General features: G+C 49.2%; 4 protein-coding genes across 4 annotated transcripts in view; 3 read left to right on the top strand and 1 right to left on the bottom strand.

Moving 5' to 3' along the window:
• Positions 1-4,315: 4,315 nt before the first annotated feature.
• On the top strand, positions 4,316-6,724 carry Z518_08877 (uncharacterized protein; the record flags this gene model as incomplete). Its single annotated transcript, XM_013412834.1, has 5 exons — positions 4,316-4,595; positions 4,645-4,683; positions 4,734-5,563; positions 5,612-5,835; positions 5,881-6,724. 5 exons carry the CDS (start codon positions 4,316-4,318, stop codon positions 6,722-6,724), a joined length of 2,217 nt encoding a protein of 738 aa, XP_013268288.1.
• Positions 6,725-9,094: 2,370 nt separating this feature from the next.
• Positions 9,095-10,423, bottom strand: Z518_08876 (uncharacterized protein; the record flags this gene model as incomplete). Its single annotated transcript, XM_013412833.1, has 1 exon — positions 9,095-10,423. One exon carries the CDS (start codon positions 10,421-10,423, stop codon positions 9,095-9,097), a length of 1,329 nt encoding a protein of 442 aa, XP_013268287.1.
• A 2,040-nt stretch (positions 10,424-12,463) lies between these two features.
• On the top strand, positions 12,464-14,930 carry Z518_08875 (uncharacterized protein; the record flags this gene model as incomplete). The annotated part of the gene is made up of 5 exons (XM_013412832.1): positions 12,464-12,743; positions 12,793-12,831; positions 12,882-13,711; positions 13,760-13,983; positions 14,030-14,930. 5 exons carry the CDS (start codon positions 12,464-12,466, stop codon positions 14,928-14,930), a joined length of 2,274 nt encoding a protein of 757 aa, XP_013268286.1.
• Positions 14,931-18,144: 3,214 nt separating this feature from the next.
• Z518_08874 (uncharacterized protein) overlaps positions 18,145-21,401 on the top strand; it is a gene marked incomplete at both ends in the record, with an annotated part of 4,793 nt that continues 1,536 nt past the window's right edge. Inside the window, 2 exons of the mRNA XM_013412831.1 lie at positions 18,145-19,120; positions 19,324-21,378. Of these exons, the coding sequence (XP_013268285.1) occupies positions 18,145-19,120; positions 19,324-21,378 (3,031 nt within the window). The remainder of the gene's footprint in view (positions 19,121-19,323; positions 21,379-21,401) is intronic.

The raw sequence follows: 21,401 nt of genomic DNA, 5'->3' as shown, positions 1-21,401 counted from the left end.
TACATTTCATAATGTCAAAAACTGCTTCAAAATTGACACCAAATCGTGGTTGACCTATCAAGGACGTAACCGAGTGGTAAAACACTCGGCTTGCAGTCGAACCGATAGAATTGAGGGGCCTTACTAGTGTTCGATCATAGGTGAGGTAAGAGGGTTGTCCGGCCTAGCTTTCTAGGTGCCCTAGATGGGTAAACGTAATGCTCCAGCCAGTGATTGTTGATGATGTCGTCTTGTTCATACGTTGGGGAGGGTCACTGATTCAAACTCTTCTACAGTTGAACTCGTCTGGCTGAAGCTGTCACTGGCTGCGGCGCCCCATCTATAAGTTCGTTAGAGATGGACTATAGGAGGGGGCCTTTTATTTTTTTAATATTTACGTATATATAAGCCGTCTACCTTATACAATCTCTATTACGATAGCGTTTAGTTATAGTGAAGTTAAAGACTGATGTTGCCGGGTGGTCCTGATGCTCCGCATTACCCCTGTTAGGTTTGGCAATCCGGAGATTGCAATCGCTAATCCCGATGGAATCCGGCCAATCGATTGCAATCCGATTACGTTGGCACCGGAATCCCGATGGGATCGGCGATTGGATTCGATTATTGAGAACACTGGGGACGGAGGGGGAGATTGAGGTAGAATATGGGGTCGAACTCACAGTAGAGACGAGCGTGACGACTGACAAGCACGCATATCCTATCCAGGTGCGTTTAAGACACTTATCCGAAGCGGAAGCAACGTCTATACGAACAGCGGCCTGTTTTGACGGGCCTTCAGTACAGCACGAGCTTTCAAAAATGCATTTGTCCATATATGATTGGAAGAAGATAGTGTCAAACTGGGTGCAACTCGAGATGTCTTGAACACTCTGTTCTCTATCTACTTGTCGAGGTATTGAGGCTTCTTTTATAGACATGCGGACACTACGTCGTTACGCAGAGCAACCATCAGTAACGTCGTCGTCTATGGAAACCTCTCACCAGTGTTTCAGCTGTGGAGCCTATACACAATAGCTCTTTGTTCAACAGATAGCCAGTGTCGGCGATGAGGTAAAAAATAAAGCGGGTATCACTGAGATTGTCAAGGCAAAGTAGGCGGTGTAACATTCAGCCACCGACAAGGACTATACACGAAAAAGGGGTTCACTGTCATGCAGGAGATGGGGGCTTACCCCTATGCAGAAGATAGGAGTGGAACGTGGGGGGTCAACGGCCACATTGTGTATATAAACTTAAGTAGACACCAGTTGAAAGAAAGCAAGGTGTCAAACTTGTGGTACAACTTGAGATGAAGGAGCGCTCTGTTTTCTATCTGCTTGTCGAGGTCCTGAGACTCCTTTTATAGACACACGAATACTACATCGTTGCATAGAGCAACCGTCCGTAACGTCGTCGCCTATGGAGACCTCTCGTCATCCAACACAAGGCTTCAGTCCTTTGCCATTCCTCACCCTATTCTTGTGTACACGTGATTTCCTCCTACTATACCTTCTGCACGTTACACATAACAGGGACGTAACGACAGCAGAGACAGCAACAGACATTTTTGGGCACAACTGTTATTAGTCTACCTTCATATATCTTGACGCTCTTACCTACCTGCCTTTGAAGTGATCCTTAAGCTCGCGCTCCCACTTTGTGGCCTGTTGTGTGGTGTGTAAGTCGAGACAGGTGCTGGTTTGGCAGCCCCCATATCACCCCTCCAAAATATACGTAAACAAAAAAATATTAAGAAAATAAAAGGCCCCCTCCTATAGTCCATCTCTAACGAACTTATAGATGGGGCGCCGCAGCCAGTGACAGCTTCAGCCAGACGAGTTCAACTGCAGAAGAGTTTGAATCAGTGACCCTCCCAACTCGACATGATCCATGGATGAAATCCCTCGTCGCCCATCGGATCCAGTCTATGGACCACTCGACCTTTAACGGATTAACCATTTTCCGGAATCACGTGCTCCCCCAGGGCCCATATGGCGGGGGAGCACCCTACTTGATAGACATCGATATCGAGATGATCCACGCATAGGATCCAGTCTGTGGACTATCTAGAGAAGCTCTACTAGTCGCACTCGAGATGATTCGTAACCGAGCGTTAACGGACGAGCCTCGATGTCGACGTGGTCCATGGATTGGATCCGACGGATCGTGGTATTTCATCGGATCCAATCTGTGAACCACCTAGACAGGCTCTCCTAATCACACTCGGTATGCTTCGTAACTAAGCGTGAACGGACAAGCCTCGACGTCGATATGATCCATGGATTAGATCCGATGGATCGTGATATTTCATCGGATCCAATTCGTGGACCACCTAGACAAGCCCTACTGATCATACGCGACATGGCTCGTAACCGAGCGTTAACGGACGAAAACCAATATCACGATGATCCACGGATTGGATCCGATGACTGTAATCTTTCATCGGATCCCGATCCATGAACCATATGGTCAGGGGGCACCCTACTCGATAAATACCGATCTCTTCGATATCGATATGATCCATGTATCGGATCTGTCAAGGCGGAGACGTATTGAGGGTGAAGATTTGTCAATGATATTACTATCCAATGCACTATGAAGTACCAGACGAGAGGCAAAGAACATGAAAGCAGTGCGAGGCTATCCTGGATACTTATAACCTTGTGGAGTAGTCGCGCCACAAGGCTCCCACGCAGGCACACCATGTTTACAGATACGTCGTGTCGACAGGGAAGAGTTGGTATCAGGGTGGCGCATTTTATCATCGACAGCACTTAATATGATCAGCAGAACCATGGGATCGTCCTCGACGTTAAGTGTATATTACGGTGAACTGGTGGCTATTTGGGAAGCATGCCAGTTAGTGGACGCATTATGGCTGGGTCACGACATTTACTCCAAAAAGGCAGTGGCCATCTTCAGCAACAGTCAGTCCGCGCTTCGTGTGCTAGCGAAACCGCGACAACAGAGTGGACAAGCGGTCGTGCGAGACGTCTTACTGCGACTTCAGCGGTTCTCCCAGCGTTGGGTATCGCGGATCGTATTTCGGCGGGTGTAACAACGATACCAACGAAGGGTAAGGATTCGTTACGAGGGGTATAGGGAGAGGGATCACAAATCGCTGCGAGTACACAAGGTAGGGTATGGAATGGCAATGTACTGAAACCTGTCTGTCTATCTACGGATTCGAAGGCTCTCCTTATACCTTTCGATCCGTTCGCCTCTTTATCCATTTTCGGCGCCCAGCCCCTTTCCTGCCATCTTCCTGCCACTTCTGCGGTGGCTGGGAATTCGTTGCGTGATTTTTGGGCGTTACAGCGGGTCCCTAGATATAGAGATATCTAGGCAGCGAATTGGCATATAAGCACGCTCAGAAAGCGACAGAACTAGATCGAGACATTCCTCTAGCCACTATGGTAAAGCCGATTCGAAATCAGCCACGAAGGTCAATACACGAAGCAGTTAGGTCGCGCCTTACCGGGCACGTATAGACGACGAATCTATGGACGGTCTGAAACGCGAAGAAGCTTAAATCGTGGCGCAGCTACGTGGTCGTTTCAACAGCGCCCTTTACAGTATTAGCGCGACAGACTCGAAGTTGTGTGAATAGTACCAACAACCGGAAACAGTACGACACTTTCTTGTGGAGTGCTCACGATGGATAGTGGAGCGTAGCCGTTACTTTCAAATAGCAACTACAAGATGATGCGATGTGTCCTCTCTGCTTGAAAGGTGGTTCAACGAAAAGCTAGACGGCCCAAAGAACAAATGGAAGGCAAACATAAAAGTCATTGGTGCAGTGATTAAATTCGCGAAAGCTACGGGAAGTTGCTACATCGTTGAATGACCAGTGGCACTCGGGAAAGCGCTCTTGATGACCTGGTTAATGGCTCGAAAGGGGCAACAGTCTTGTAGAGTCGATGGATCTAATAGCTGGACATGGAATGAACCGGTAGATAACGCGTAGCAATTAGCTAATCCTCCATGAGCTTTGCCCGCATAGAGTGTATGAAATCAACTCAGCTCAACTTAACTCCCGCAGTGGCACTCAAGGCAAATTGCACTCTCAACCTTTCTACTTAAATAATCACCCAATCTTCTCCTTATATTGTTCATCATCCTCGTTACCAACGACAAGTTCTCTACCGTGTATGCCACACTAGTTGCTTCTTCTACCCTCAAAATCAGATCGAAGATCCTCGCCTCCAATTTCGCGACCGCTTGTCCCACGGCAGTTCGCGTGCACCTATGGGCGAGTTTGAACTCTCCACAACCTACGATCTAGTCGTCACATCATCCCATCTCCCTCGTTTAACCCTCCTTCACGTCGATCATAATGAACGCTTCTAATCAGGAAGCTGGGCAAGGCCAGAAGAGAACCCCTACAATCCAAGAGATGGAAAGTTGGAACCATGAGCAATTGCTCGAATGGATCAAGCAAACACAACCAAACATTTTCCGCAATGACAAGAACACCTTGACATTCGAAGCGGCAGAAATCGATGGCTCCGTCTTCTTGGGAAATGCTAAAAATCTAGACTTCTTCGAGCAAACTCATCTCCCTCTTGGGGTCTGTTGGAAACTTACATCTCTTGCAGGAGAAGTCAGTAAACAGAGTGAGATTAGACTGTAGATACAACTTAGACACTAGCTAACGGTGTCAAGAAGATCAACCGAACCAGACAGCTGGCCGAAAGAGGAAAGGTAATTACGCCTTTAATGTACTATACGACAGCTAGCTAATGTCGTTACAGGGGATGAAACAGGGATATCTGAAGAGTCGCCCATTTCAAAAAGACGTCAAAAAGATAAAGAGAAAGAGAAAGTCATACTGACACAATTAGCCACTGAGGCGAATAAGCGAAGAAAGGCCATTAAGGATATAATTACCCAGATGAACAACTCTCCTGACCAGCATTCCGATTCCGTCAATCCCCTTCCTGGAGCTGTCGATAAACTTTCCGACCCCACATTAAATCACATACTCGACTTTCCATTTATCGGTACTATACCAGAACGATTTAAAGAGCCCGATATAGCTGAAGGAAAGTGGCTATATATGGGGAGGACGATGTTCAAAAACTTCCTCCACGAGGTAAAGAAAGTGCGAGAGAGTGACGTTTACCGAAGATGCTGGCTCTATGGAACCAAGGGCTTTGGGAAGTCTCACCTTCTAGCCGCCCTCGTCTGCTACTTTGTTGCTCAAGATGAACGGGTCGTCTATCTACCGGATTGCCGGTGCCTGCTCGATAAACCTGTTTCCTACGTCAAAACGGCAATGCTGTTCGCGTGGGTCGACGATTTCACCACCCAAAAGAAGATTATGGCCCTAAACACCGAAGACCAGATTTGGAAATTCTTTAGGTATAAACAGAACGTCATATTTGTCGTTGATCAGATGAATGCTTTGATGAGTGATAGCATTCCAAATAGGAAGATGGCCCTAACGCTATATGACTGGGTGATCGGTTTCGCTTCTTCCGGTAAAGCAATTCTCAGTTGCTCTGCCAATTGTACGGACCTCGAGGTGTTCACAGATCAAACCCCGAGCCATGTGGTACGCGTCTATGGCGGTTTTAGTGAGGTAAGAAGTGTCAAATTTGTGTCATAACGAGGTTTCTAACCTTACTAGACGGAAATGGAGCAGTGGTGGAAGCAGCATAAAGATATTGATATGGGAGGGTATTCCCGGAATGAGGTTGAAGACGTTACGGGCTGCATCCCATTGCTCTTAAACCACTGCATCGTGAACAGGAAGTTTGATTTAACGGTCCCCAAATTGATCGAAATCTCTAACGAATCTGTGGCGTTTGCGCAGCGAATCAAGTCCACTACTACGAAGTTTGATTGGGAGTGGTATGTTCGACTAATTTGATGCTTAGAACATTTCTGACTTTTCAGGTATTGCGACTACGTGAAGGCTTGCATTAGTAACGAGCCTGTACCATTAGGATGGACGGGACACATCGAACTGATCGACCATCGATACTTTTACCAGCGTTACCAGGATCACGACTACATTGGGGGTTATACCTGCGGCATAGTTCGCGACGCTGTAGCAAATCGGCTTCTCGAGTTGGATACTAAGTTTATCAAGATCAACTTTCTGACTTCATTGAGCGATTTTATTGACAATCGACCTGTCGTCGGGTTTATGATGGAATACGCCGTCCTCGCATCCATTCGGTCACAAGGTTTGAAGGCTTGCGGGGCGGGTAACGAAGGTATGAACTTCCGCTTCTTTACGAGTCAACGCGATATTCAGTTCGATATCCGCGATCAGCCGGTACTTTATCGCCCTCGACAGATCAATTACGAGACGATAGATGGAATGATTGGCTTCGTCAAGATCCCCAAAAGAACCGCTAAAGGGGAAAAGCCGAAATTATTCCTCTTCCCTCTCCAGATCACAGTGGCCCAAAATCACTTAAAGCCACATCAGAGATTCTTGGATGAATACCGCCAGTGGGCCGACCAACAACTATTGACGTTTGATATTGAACTAGAATTCCTCTGGATTACGCCAAATAAGCGCGACGTCAAACAACGTCCGGCCTATTCACCGTGGCCTAGACATAAAGAGCGTTGTATTCCTTTCTCGGAGGTTAGCACGGATATCTGGATTAAGTACCAAGAAGAAGTAGAGGAAGCTAAAGAAGAGAAAGGAGACGATAAAGAGGAAGAGGAGAAAGCCGAGAAAGAAGTCGAAGAAGACCAAAGAAGTGGGACGCATAGCACGGTCTAAAGCAAAGCCATATAGGGAAAGGCGATCTAGGACGCGCTAGCGGATGCTGGACGCTGTTGGCCAAGTTCATCGCAGCAGATGGGAGAAGTGAAGGATGCAGAAATGATCGGAAGGTCACTGATTTCACTTTCGTGGTCAATGTCGTCATCCCTTAAAGGATTTCGGCCGACTCAGCCCGCGCATAGCCATCGACTCGCGGAGAAGAGCATTGATGTTTTGTTTTCACGGTTGTGGGAGTAGAAGGACGAGATGGTAAGCCATATCGAATGCCGTTACGGCGGCTCGAGGTAAAGCCCGTGCTCGAATATGGCGATAAGAGCTCAAAAAGTTATTCATTCGAAATCACTGGATGATTCCATATCCTCAAAATACCGGATTTATGCGGAAAGATAAAGATGCTAAACACTGTGGTGCAACTGGAACAGCGTCTTCTTCATTTATCCGAAAGCGAGCTCTACATCGACTACGTTAGGTTCAATAAAATTTTCAGTATCATGAAGTCGACAGGAAATCATTTCCATTAAATCTTGTCTCTACTAGTGTTTCAATTCGAGGTTATATTAAAGAGGACAAGAAGAAGGCAGGTTCTATAAAGGTGGTTTATGAACTGGATTCGATATTATAACCTGTTTGGGTGGACTATGAATTATGTCGATGTCGAGAGGGATCGCCCTCGAAGCCACATGGTTCACGGATTAGATCTAATGACAGTGGTGTTTCATCGAATCGGATTCATGAACTATATCGAGTGTAATCAGTAGGGCTTGTCTGGGTGGTCCACGGATTGGATCCGATAAAGTTCCACGACCCATCGGATTTGATCCATGGATCATCTTAACGTCGAGGCTTGTCGTTCACGCGTCGGTTACGAAGCCTGTCGAGTGTGATTAGTAGAGCTCCTCTGGGTGGTCCACAGACTGGATCCGATAGGCGATGGGGGGTGTCAGGGTGGGGACGTACGAGGGAGCGAGAGTGGAGGTTCGACAACGATATTACTGTCCAATGCACTATAAAGTACAAGACGAGAGACAAAGAACACGAAAGCAGTGCGATGCTATCCCAGATACTTATGGCCAGCGGTGCAGTCATACCGCAAGGCTATCACGCAGGCACACAAGGCTATCGACAGGCACACGAGGCTATAAGTAGACACACGAGGCTATAAGTAGACACACGAGGCTATGCGACAGCCACAGTGGGCCTGCCAAGACCGTTCGAGGGGCTTCTAGGTTGTGTCATGACAGTCCTCGAGGAACGTCTCCCAGTGATGCTTTTTCTGTACTCGCATGCTCTTGTGGAATTCCTTCTTGACCATTTGTGCTCGAGCTTCGAGCTGTGCATCCCGTCTCCCATAGCGTCGATGTGCGCGAGCTTGGTTTCTCCAGTATGTGTAGTCGCGTCGAAGCTGGGTTAGATCTGCCGTCCACCACCGCTTAGTGTAGGGCGAGGGTCTAGTTCGAGGCGTTAATCGCTCAATTACGGACTTTACGACCCCGCAGAATTCGTCGGTGTAGGTGTCCAGATCTTCGATCTCCATCGGCATTCCTTGCAGCTCTTGGCTGACCGAGACGCGAATACGGTCCCAAGGTGCGTGCTTGAAAAGAAGGCGTGGAGCCATTACCTGTTCGGGTTGCTGAATGTCGAAGCTTGTCCGGATTGCTCGATGGTCTGAGCCGTGCTCAGTTGGGTAGACCTCGCACTGAACGCGATCTTCGGCCAACGCGCTCGATGCTAGGGCTAGGTCGATCGTGCTGTCACCCATCGGGGATTCGAATGTAACTGTTCCTCGTGGCAGGAGGCTGTCGAGTTCGAATTCTTGCATAAGCTCAATAATCGGCTCGCCCTCTCCTTGTCGAGTGCTCGTACCCACTGCGTCGCCTCCCCATAGCTGGTCGTGTCGATTAAAGTCCCCCCCTATTATCACCTCGACCGGTTGTGGACTGTATTGTTGTCTTGCTTGGTGGATGGCCTGTCTGACCAGATCTAGGCGGCTCATCAGATCGTCGTCGTCGCGGTCGTTTCTCTTTGGTACGTAGATCGAGATGACTACAATACGACGGCTTTCTAGTTCTGCTACCACCGCGGTAATGTCGGATGACGAGATGGGGATGGGCTTAACGGCTAGGTTTCGATGTGCCCAAATCATACTGCGAAATGGCCATTGGCTCTCTTCGTCGTGGGTTGTGGGCGTATACGCTGTCCAGTACGGGTGGTATATCGGGCTGACTGGGTCTCGATGGTTAATTCGAAAGCAGTGGGGTTCTTGGATCATAAGTAGTCCGAAGTCGCTCAATTCTTCGTCGTTGAGTAGGCTCTGCTGTGCCTGGGGCATTTTCCTTAGGTTCGCCTGTAGGATTCGAAGGTGTTTCCTCATGTTCGAAGGGATGCGACCTTCTCGCACTCCAGCTTATACGCCCGGCAGCCTCGATCGAACGTCGAATGTGGTCCGCCACACGACGCACACTTAACTCGGTTATTGGTACACTTGCGGTTTGTGTGGCCTATCTCGGCGCAGCGGCTGCATATCGGTTGTGGGGACGGGCAATTGGCCACTACGTGATTGAATTGGTGGCATTTGAAGCATCGGGTTGGGCCTATTCGTCGTTCGTAGGGTCTCGCAAAAGCTGTCTCGCCGTCGATATCGACTCGCACTTCCCGCAGAAGCTTCTCGGCATCCTCTCGACGTGCTAGATATAGCACCATCGATCCGTGGATTTTGTCTGCGTTCGGTCTACTAAGCCATTGGATCTTATGCACTCGTACTCCGTTCTCTTCGCCAACCATATATGCTGCCTCTTCTTTTACTTCGTTCGATTGACTGTCCTTGAGGATGGCCCCCTTGTACACGCTGTCCACTCGTATGGGATACCATTGCTCGGCTTGTAGACGCGCTCCTCGAAGATTATTAGTTAACCAGCTATCGTTGCGGCGTATAGTCTGCACTGCCGTCTCGTCTTTAAGGAACACTTTGAATTTGTGGCTGTCTCGAGGGTTGCGACTAATGCCCCAGCATCGAATTTCCTTGGTTGCCTCTTGACTTTGCAGCGCGTCGTCGATTCGCTTTCGGACCGTGCCTGGTTTCTCGTTGGTAATGCTGCTATCCCCTGCCGTCGAGAAGTCGATAACCACGTGCGGACTGGAGGTCGTGCCTTGTCGTGATGCCGAGCTAGACGGGTTAATGGAGCAAATCTGGGTGATCGGTGTGCCTTTGCTTGTCGTTTCCGTAGCCGGGGCTGGCAGTCCAGACTTCACGGCGTCGGCATAGCTAGCTACGGTGGCGACGTTCGCGGTGATTTGACCGAGGGACTTAGATAGCGCCTCTAGACGTTCGTTTGTAATGCGGGCGGAGGCCTCGAGCCTTGTGTCCGAGGCGCGAGCGAGGGCTTCGAATTTTGTGTCTGCCGTATTCTGTCGTCGTTCTAGAGCTTCTAGGCGACCGGCCACTATATTTTGTTGTTCCGCCAGGTCTCGCACGATCTGGAGGATTAGGCTCAATTGTTCGCTGATCTTGCTCTTCTTCTCTTTATCGACGGGCTGTTCTTCGATTCGGGCTCTTCTGCTTTCTACCATTGACCGTGCTATTCTACCGTCATTCGCTCGTGGTACGCCTAGACGTGTCATCGGGGCGGGCGGCACCTCGACGGTGTCTTCGTTCTCTCTTGTCGGTGTTACTGGAGCTCGCGTTGCCACGGTCGCCATCGTTCTTGTGGTTTCTGGGGAGGGGCACTCGCACCTAAGCGGGCGAATACGGGCGTGGTTAGAAGGCGGGTTTGGTTCGAAGGGTTTATGGAGCGTCGGTTTCGCGGTGAGGGGGTTGCGGAGCTCTGGCCTCGAGCTTAAGCTGAGAGCTGCGACGCTGTTGCAGCTCTCGTAGTCGATGCTGCGTCGTTGTCTAACACCATGGAGTATGAAGACGAGGACGATGACGAGAACGATGCTAACAATTTACTCAATCTGGAAGGTGTATGCGACGCGAGTAGATATTGCGAGTGACCACTCGCGAGTACGAGTACTAGGGGTCGCCACTCGCGAGTGTGCAGCACTGTTAGACGGGTTGTTGTTTGAGGGGCCTTTTGACTTGGATCACTTCAAAAGGGCAAATACTGCCACGTCCCAAGACCGGAACTTAGACCACATATGGAGAACGAATCAGTTGTTATAGCAGATGCCGATCTCATCGTCGATATCTAAGCCCCATGTATCGATATTTGCTAGATATATCGCGGATATCGTTGTCGGCTTTCCTAATTGGGTATACCGTCGTCTACTTCATGGGCCATGAATCGTACGGCACAGGACACCGTGATCAACATCGTCTACACACGGTCCATAGACTGGATCCGATGGAGGATATCGTACGGCATAGGGCACCGTGATCAACATCGTCCACACGTGATCCATAGACTGGATCCGTGTGATATGTGGCGACGCCAAGGCTTGTAAAGACCTTCGGAAGTGTTGTACGCTTCGTACACGCTTCGAAAGTATATAGTCTGACGGTCCCTTGGACCCCTTCGAAATAGAACAAGTCCTCCGTAAAATCACATCCGATCAGGGAGGTCTGGCAGGCAAAGGCGGCATTCTACCCATTCCTGGGTGGGCCGTGGATTGGATCCGATGGGGTCAGCCAACTAGAGCACGTGATTGGGTGTCGGATTATAGATTTTCCGGGCTACGGCGGCATTCCACCCCTCCTGGATGGGCCGTGGACTGGATCCGATGGAGTTGGCTAATTAGAGCACGTGACTGGGTGTTGGATTATAGATTTTCCGGGCGACGGCCGCGCTCTACCCATTCCTGGGTGGGCCGTGGATTGGATCCGATGAGGTCAACCACAGGATTACGTAATCCTCGGATTATAGATTTTCCATAGGCTTGGCTAATCACGTGACACGAGGGCGATCCGATGGCGCCAGAGTCGTCGGATTATAGATTTTCCGGATCCCGAGGGGTCGCAATCACGGTACGGCCGCATGTGTGCGCCGCCAAGAGTTGCCAAGCCCAATGTGGCCGGCTCGATCACGTGATCTCTCGAGCGCAGCGAGCCTGGGGGTTTAGGGGCTTGCCCCCAAAAGACAAAGCTACGCTTTTCACCCCCCGCGGAATATCCTGTCCGCGACCCCTAGTATCGTATACGACCGGGTGGGACCGGAGTTAGTGGTGTTTGTTTTCAATCACGTGATATGTGGCTTAGTATTGCCACGTGAGGAATTTGGTTTAACAATATCGCAACTTGCACCTTTTCTACTTATTCAGTCTTGCTCTCTTGTTTAGATAGAATAACAACATATCTCTTCTCTAGACTCTACAGTTTATTATAGCGTTTAGCAATATCGCTGTGATACGCGAGTCGTTATGGTTTATCACTCTCCCGATGTATTCCCTGAGTAGCCGTTATTAGCCAGAATAGGCAACGCTGGCTTGGCGTGTCGCCGCAAGCAGTGACACCTAGGGCAGCTTGCACTCTCAACCTTTCTACTTAAACAATCCCTCCATCTTCTCCCCATCAATCAATCCATCATCCCCGTTGCCACCGACAAGTTCTCTACCGTGTATACTACACTGTTGCTCTCTCTACCCTCATAACCAGATCGAAGACCCTACCTCCAACTTCGCGACCCTCTATCCCACGGCAGTTCGTGTGCGCTTATCTTGGGCGAGTTTGAACTCTCCACAACCTACCTGCGAGTCGTCACATCACACCTCTCCCTCGTTTAACCCTCCTTCACGTCGATCATAATGAACGCTTCTAGTCAGGAAGCTGGGCAAGGCTCGAAGGGATTCCCTCCAATCCAAGAGATGGAAAGTTGGAACCATAAGCAATTGCTCGAATGGATCAAGAATAGAAAACCGAACATTTTCGCCAATGACAAGAACGTTTCGACATTCGAAGCGGCAGAAATCGATGGCTCTACCTTCTTGGATTATGCCGAGGATCTAGACTTCTTTAGAGAAATTGGTCTACCCTTTGGAGTCTATAGGGCTCTCGCTTCTCTTGCAAGAAAAGTCAGCAAACAGAGTAAGATTAAACTATGGATATAACTCAAACATAAACTAACAGTGTCAAGGCGATCAACCGAACCAAGCAGCCGGCCAAAAGAGGAAAGGTAATTACGCCTTTAATGTACTTTATGATCGTTAGCTAATGTCGTTACAGGGGATGAAATAGATTTATCTGACGAGTCGCCCACTTCGTCCAAAACACGTCAAAAATATAAAGATGAAGAGGAAGTCATACAATTAGCCACTGAAGCCAATAAGCGAAGAAAGGCCGTTAAGGATATAATTACTCAGATGAACGACTCTCCTGACCAGCACTCCGATTCTATCGATCCTCTTCCTGGAGCTATCGATAAACTTTCCGACCCCACATTAAATCACACGCTCGACTTCCCATTTATCGATAGTATGCCAGAACGATTTAATGAGCGCAATATAGCTAAAGGAAAGTGGCTATATATGGGGAGAACGATGTTCAAAGACTTCCTCGACGAGGTAAAGGAAGTGCGAAAGAGTCAGGTTTACCGAAGATGTTGGCTCTATGGAACCCAGGGCTTTGGGAAGTCTCACCTTCTAGCCGCCCTTGTCTGCTACTTTGCTGCTCAAGATGAGCGAGTCGTCTATCTACCGGATTGCCGATGCCTGCTCGATGACCCTGTTTCCTACGTCAAAAAGGCAATGCTGTTCGCTTGGGCCGACGATTTCACCACCCAGAAGAAGATTATGGCCCTACGCACTCAGGACCAGATCGAGAAATTCTTCGAGTATCAAGAAAACGTCATATTTGTCGTTGATCAGATGAATGCTTTCAAGAGCGATGGCTTTGGAGACAGGGAGGTGGCTCGACAGCTGCGTCGATGGGTTATCAGATTCACCTCTTCGCATAAAACAATCCTCAGTTCCTCTGCAAATTCTACGGACGACCTTGAAGAGTTTAAACATCAGACCTATAACTGGGTGGTACGCGTCTATGGTGGTTTCACTAAGGTAAGTGGTGTCAAATTCGTGTCACAACGAGGTTCCTAACTCGCTTAGACGGAAATGAAGCAGTGGTGGAGGCAGCATAAAGGTATTAAGTTGAGAGGGTATACCCGGGACAAGGTTGAAGACTTTACGGGCTGCATCCCATTACTCCTGAAGCAATTCGTAAAGAATGGGGAGGTCGATTTGACAGCCCCCAAATTTAACCAAATCTATGATGATTCTGTGCATTTTGTGCAGCGAATCAGGTCTACTGTTGGGAATTTTGATTGGAAGGGGTATGTTCGACTGATTCGATTGCCCAGGACATTTCTGACTTTTCAGGTATTGCGCCTTCGTGAGGGCTTGCATTTGTAACGAGCGTGTACCACCTGGATGGGGGGCACACGTCGAACTGATCGACCATCGGTACTTTTATCAGCGCAACGACAAGATTGGAAGATATACCTGCGGTTTAGTTCGTGACGCTGTCACAAATCAGCTTTTCGAGTTGGATACTACTTTCATCGACACCGGGTTTCTGGCTTCATTGAGTGACTTCGTCCACAATCGATGTGTCGTCGGATATATGATGGAATACGCCATCCTCACATCCATCCGGTCAACAGGCTTAAGGATTTGCAAAGGCTGGGACAAACCGATGAAGTTAAGATTCTTCACGCAACAAAAGGATATTCAGTTCGACATCCAAGATGAACGCGTACTTTATCGACCTCGACAGACCAATTACAAGACGATAGATGGAATGATTGTCTTCATCAAGAACTTTAAAAGAACCGCAAAAGGGGAAAAGCCAACATTACTCCTCTTCCCCCTCCAGATCACAGCGGCCAAAAATCACTCGAATTCTTACCTAGGATTCTTGCATGAATACCGCCAGTGGGCCGAGCAACAACTATTGACGTTTAATATTAAATTAGAATTCCTCTGGATCACCCCAAATAAGCGCGGCGTCATACAACACCCACCTAATTCACCGTGGCCTAGACACCAAGAGCGTTATATTCCTTTCTCGGAGGTTAGCACAGATATCTGGATTAGGTACGAAAGAGCAGAGAGAGCCGAAGAAGAGAAAGGGGGCGGTGAAAGGGAAGGAGATAATAAAAGGAAAGACGATAACGAGGGAGAGGAGAAAGTCGAAGAAGTCGAAGAAGGCCAAAGAAGTGGACGCATAACACGGTCTAAAGCAAAGAGATCTCGGGTAAGACGATCTAGAGCGTACTAGCGGATACTGGACAAGTTTATCTCAACAGATAGGAGAAGTGAAGGATACAGGCCTAGAATAATCGGAAGGTCACTGATTTCGCTCTCGTGGTTAATGTCGTCATTCCTTGAAGAACTTTCAGCCGCCTCAGCTCGTGTATAGCCATCGACTTGCGGAAAAGAGCATTGATGTTTTCTTTTTATGGTTGTGAGAGTAGAAGAACAAGATGACAAGCTATATCGAATATCGTTACGGCGGCTCGAGGTAAAGTTCGTGCTCGAATATAGCGATAAGAGCTCAAAAAGTTATTCATTCGAAATCACTGGATAATTCCATATCCTTAAAATACCGGGGGGAAAGATAAGGATACTAAAGACTTTGTGTGGTAGTCGAGTTATCATTCCGAACTATATGCATACTATAAGCAATTCTATTGAACTGTGAGACAATATATGACAACGATTTCAGCGTGGCAATGAATGTTCAGCTAGACAAGGGTTTCGTCTACGAGCTGAACACGAAGACACCGAAAGATGGCGACAATCTTTGTCTATATAAACATGCGAGGCAGGACCTTAACTTGATAAAAAACAGAGCACTCTTCCAATCCACGAAGTTCGACATATTATTATTCAATGTACTATAAAGTACAAGACGAGAGACAAAGAGCGTGAAAGCAATGCAAACCCATCCTAGATACTTATAGCTAGCGATACAGTCATGCTACAAGGCTACCACGCAGGCGCACGAGGCTATGAGCAGGCACACGAGGCTATTCGACAGCTACAGTGGGCCTGCCAAGACCGTTCGAGGGGATTCCAGGTTGTGTCATGACATAGAGCTTCTCTGGGTGGTTCATAGATTGGAACCGATGAAATACCACGAACCATCGGATCCAATCTATGGATCATCTCGGCGTCCAGGCTTATCGTTTACTCTCGGTTACGAAGCGTCTCGAGTGCGATTAGTAGAGCCTGTCTGGGTGGTTCACAGACTGGATCCGATGAAATACTACGACCCATCGGATCCAATCTATGGATCATCTCGACATCGAGGCTTGTCGTTCACGCTCGGTTACGATACATCTCGAGCGCGAGTAGTGGTCTGTCTAAGTAGTTCACAGATCGGATTCGATGAAAGGCCGCCGTCATCGGATCCAATCCATGGATCATATCGACGTCGAGGCTTGTCTATTCCCGCTCGGTTACGAAGCGTTTAAGTGTGATTAGTACAGCTTCTCTGAGTGGTTCACAGATTGGATCCGATGAAATACCACGACTTATCGGATCCAATCCATGAATCATCTCGACGTCGAGGCTTGTCTGTTCCGCTCGGTTACGAGACATCTCGAGTGTAATTAGTAGAGCTTCTCTGGGTGGTCTATAGACTGGATCCGATGGGCAACGGGGAGACTTCATCGGATCCAATTTATGAACCACGAGTGGGAGCCCTCGGGGAGGCACATTGTTGGATAGAGACGAGAGGTCTCTATAGGCGACGACGTTACAGATGGTTGCTCTGTGCAACGATGTAGTATTCGTGTGTCTATAAAAGGAGCCTTAACACCTCGATAAGTAGATGTTGAGAGAATGAATACAGGAGTGCATGCACATTGGGCTATGGAGACTTGTCTATCTGACTATCTAAGGATAATGAGCGACTGTCAAACTTCTCGTGCAACTTGAAATGAAGGAGCGCTCTGTTCTCTATCTACCTATCGAGGTGTTGAGGCTCCTTTTATAGACACACGAATGCTACACTGTTGCACAGAGCAACCATCTATAACGTCGTCGCCCATGAAGACCTCTTGTCGTCCAATAGCTTGTCGTTCACTCTCGGTTACGAAGCGTCTCGAGTGCGATTAGTAGAGCCTGTCTCGGTGGTTCATAGACTGGATCCGATGAAATACTACGACCCATCGGATCCAATCTATGGATCATCTCGACATCGAGGCTTGTCGTTCACGCTCGGTTACGATATATCCCGAGCGCGAGTAGTGGTCTGTTTAAGTGGTTCATAGATCGAATCCGATGAAAGGCCGCCGTCATCGGATCCAATCCATGGATCATATCGACGTCGAGGCTTGTCTATTCCCGCTCGGTTACGAAGCGTCTAAGTGTGATTAGTAATCGACATCCCGGCGCAGTGAAACGCCCTGCGTGGTGGAATAAAAGCCAGGTACTTTGATTACCAACACGCACTACACTCCAGGCATCGATTTGATCGACTATCTATGAGAACTTCCTTATTTGGTAGCCATCATCCTACAGTTATGACCAGTCTCATTCATAAATACCAGGATTTGGGATTTTCAACCCCAGGTTTCCATAGCCTTCCAAGTACGAGCCAAAACAGATTCAGTGCCTTGTAGACGTCAACACCAGCCCTTGCACGATTTCGAGATAGTACAGATATTGTAATCGGCCATGTATACCTTCCCAAGAATTATCTCACTCGCAGCTGATGCTATCCACGATCGGTGTTGATGTTTTCTGTGGCCAAGCGCCTTGTCTGGTACTTCCACCCATACCGACAAACAGCCGAGGACCGACCCGAGTACGGCCGTGCGTAAAGCTGCAGTAACACGGCAGCCACAAATACGCACAAAACGCCACAAACTCCTCACCAGCCACAACCACGTGCAATTCCCCTCCTGCCGCCTTTAAAGACGAGGGGGTTCCCGCGCTGCCCTCTGATTGACTGTCCTACCTGTGACTTCGCAACCCCTCAACTTCAAGCGCCGTGCGGCCATTCAGCTCGGCCACTGGCAAAGCGCACCAGATGTCGCTGTCGCTTCAACACTCGCACTGTACGCTGCAGTCTGGAGCGTGGTCTACATTCCCGACCTGAAAAACATGTTGCCGCCGCCCAGCATTCTTCATTGTCCCTCGTACTCTCTCGACAATCTCCCTCGTCTAATGCAGTCTCAGCCCGACGTCCACTTGTTTCTCAGTTGGTCGATGTACTGATACAGCCATGCCGATGTCTCGTGCTGGACCATCCCCTGCCTGATTATCGCTTGTTGAGGCTCGGTATCTATCCTCAGCCGCTTCTCCTCCCTCTCTCTGTCCTCGCAAAGTCTCTCTCTGATCTTGGACAGACCTTCGCACGCTTGCTCAGTATCGTCCTGCAGCACTGCCGCATCGGCCTCTTAATGCTCGGAAATTAACTGTCCAACGAAATCCCAGCCCGATTCTACCTGTGGCCGCCGCACCTGCGCCTTACGACTCCCCTCATGATGCCCAGCAGCACCGTTCAAGACTACCACGTTGGCTGGATATGCGCGCTGAACATAGAATTGACCGCCGCCATGGCCATGCTGGATGAAGAACATGAGATGATAGCAGGACAAGATCCACAAGACCACAACAGTTATGTGTTGGGCCGCATCCACCAGCACAATGTGGTGATTGCTTGTATGCCAGAGGGGGTGGATGGACTAGTGCCTGCGGCCAATGTGGCCAAGGACATGGCGAGGACGTTCCCTGCGCTCCGAGTCGGACTGATGGTGGGCATTGGCGGTGGCATCCCCGACCTCTCCAATGGAATCGATATTCGCTTAGGGGACATTGTGGTGAGCAAACCAGAGAAAACTTGGGGAGGGGTGGTGCAATATGACAAGGGCAAAGCTGAGGACAGCGGGAAATTTGTGGTCAAAGGCCTACTCAATCAGCCGCCTCCTCTCCTATTGCAAACCCTTGCTCAACTCCGGGCACGACATGGCATGCGCCCCAGCAAGGTGTCGGATTATATCACCGAAGCGATCGAACGAAACCCCATGATGGAAGAGACGGGCTTCACTCTTCCGAGCGAGTCCGATTGCTTCTACTGCGGTGTCTGTCATAGGGATATTGAAAGTCCGGCAGGCGACTGCGAAGGACTCCACGCCAAGCGAAAGCGACGGAAAAATAACAAGCCGGTGGTTCATTATGGAATCATTGCGTCAGGAAACCAGGTGGTGAAGGATGCAGCAGTGCGCGATCGACTGCGGGATGAATTTAATGCCTTCTGTGTGGAAATGGAGGCGGCAGGACTGATGAACGCGTTTCCCTGTCTGGTGATCCGCGGCATTTGCGATTACGCCGATTTACACAAGAACGATGCGTGGCACCCATATGCTGCGATCACTGCTGCGGCATACGCCAAAGAATTTCTTCAATATATATCTCCAGCGCAGGCTAGCCAAGAACAGCCTATCAAAGACGTATTAGGTGAGTGAGGGCCGCAGCAACGTTTCTGGCAGTGAAGGTGTCCAGGTGGGAGGAAGCCTGTCGCAGAATGATAAAGTTCCAATCCCTGCTCCAAATTTATGGTTTTAGAGCGATGACTCTGTCTGAGGCCTTTAACACCAGCTGTTCTGTCTTATTTGCGTTCTGCCGCTGAGCCGAAGAGATTCTGACCACGTTACATCAAGGTTTGCTTGATGAAATCCGCCATACCTCGAACGCGCAGCTGGAGGCCACCAAAGCACAGACCCAGCAGAATCAAACCCAATATGAGAGCGAGAAACACCATCAATGCCACCAGACATTCAAAATCGGTCCGTATGAGGCACAGAAGGATCTTAACCCTGAGCGAGTAGCTGGCACTTGTCAGTGGGTGCTGTCTCACTCTCAGTATCTTCAATGGCTCAGAAAGGCTCATGATGACCTCCTCTGGATCTCGGCGGATCCGGGCTGCGGCAAGTCGGTCCTCGCCAGATCGATCATCGACAATGAACTTCGACATACTGATCAGCATACTGTGTGCTACTTCTTTTTCAAGGACAACGAAGAGCAGGATAACGTGGCCACTGCTCTTTGCGCCCTCCTCCATCAACTGTTCACGCGCCACCCTGAGCTTATTCAACATGCGATCCCGGTATGGGAGAAGATTGGCGATAAATTGGTGAGGGAGCTGGCGGAGCTTTGGCGCTTGTTGCTCGCAGTAGCGAGGGATGACCAGGCTCTGGATGTGACGTGCGTTCTAGATGCACTGGACGAATGTCGACTCTCGGACCGACGGTGGTTGATTGAGATGCTATCCCGGTTTCACACCCAGACATCGGCCTCTTCGTCTACGACACGGCGAGGCCGACTGAAATTTCTCGTGACTAGTCGGCCCTATGATGACATCCAGGCGGAGTTCCAGAAGACGCTGCACGATCTCCCTACCATCCGACTACGGGGTGAAGAGGAGAACGACTATATCCGCCAAGAAATTGACTTGGTCATCCGAATGCGAGTGGGAAAACTCGCGACCGACTTAAAATTGGATGACGACATAAAGGACCGACTGGAGACTCGACTCCTGGAGATGGAGCATCGCACGTACTTATGGCTTTATCTCGCGATTGAGAGTATACATCGGACTTACCGCAACAGTTTGCGACCCGAGGAAGTATCGATCAAGTCACTACCGTCCAGTGTGGAAGACGCATACGAGAAAATTTTGAGTCGGGTCGATCAGGAGCAGAGAGGCAATGTGAAAAAGATCCTTCAGATTGTGGTTGGGGCGCGGCGGCCACTCCATGTCGAAGAGATAGCCATCGCTCTCGGAATAGCCACGTCAGCACACCCTAAGTCCCTACACCAGGCCAAACTCGACCCTAGCAGGCTGGAGAATAATATTTGTGACTGGTGTGGTCTCTTCGTCTTCATTAACCACGCGAGAATATACCTAATCCACCAGACGGCTAAGGAGTTTTTGGTCAGTGAGAGCGGCTGCACTACCTTCCTATCTGGGTGGAAGAGTTGCCTGGATCCGCGTGGAATTGAGAGAGAGATGGCTCACATATGCGTGAAATTTCTGTCCTTTAACGACATTGAAGCAACAGCAGATTCCTTGACTCAGAAATTACGACCCTGGGTGGTACTCAACGATGTCCTAAGCACCGGCAATCCTATTGAAAGTTTTTTGGCCTATTCAGCAGAACACTGGCCGTCTCATCTACGTGAAGCATACTTACCTCACGATGATTTGGCAGGATTTCGGATTCTTGAGTTTTATCAGGTCAACAGCAGGTTGTACAATATCTGGTTCCCAATATTTTGGCAGGCAATAAGTCCATATGACTTCCTTCCGAAGATGAGTCCAATACGACTTGGGGGACTGCTGGGCCATGAAAATATACTGGAATTGACGTTACAGCGGAACGAAGATTACGATATCGACGAATCGGACAGGAAGGGCCAGACAGCGTTAATTTGGGCAAGTGAGTATGGTCACGCGAAGGTGGTGCAGACACTCCTCGAGCGTGGAGCGGATGTCAACGCTCAAGGAGGAGAACACGGCAATGCGCTCCAAGCAGCATCAGAGGGTGGTCACGAGAAGGTGGTGCAGATGCTCCTCGAGCGTGGAGCGGATGTCAACGCTCAAGGAGGACAATATAGCAATGCGCTCCAAGCAGCATCAGCAGGTGGTCACGAGAAGGTGGTGCAGATGCTCCTCGACTGTGAAGCGGATGTCCATGCTCAAGGCGGAGAATATGGTAATGCGCTCCAAGCAGCATCA

This window comes from Rhinocladiella mackenziei (genome assembly GCF_000835555.1).
Source record: "Rhinocladiella mackenziei CBS 650.93 unplaced genomic scaffold supercont1.7, whole genome shotgun sequence".
Classification (NCBI taxonomy): domain Eukaryota; kingdom Fungi; phylum Ascomycota; class Eurotiomycetes; order Chaetothyriales; family Herpotrichiellaceae; genus Rhinocladiella; species Rhinocladiella mackenziei.
The sequence above is the reverse complement of the archived record's forward strand: the minus strand, read 5'-3'. Positions and strand labels throughout refer to the sequence as shown.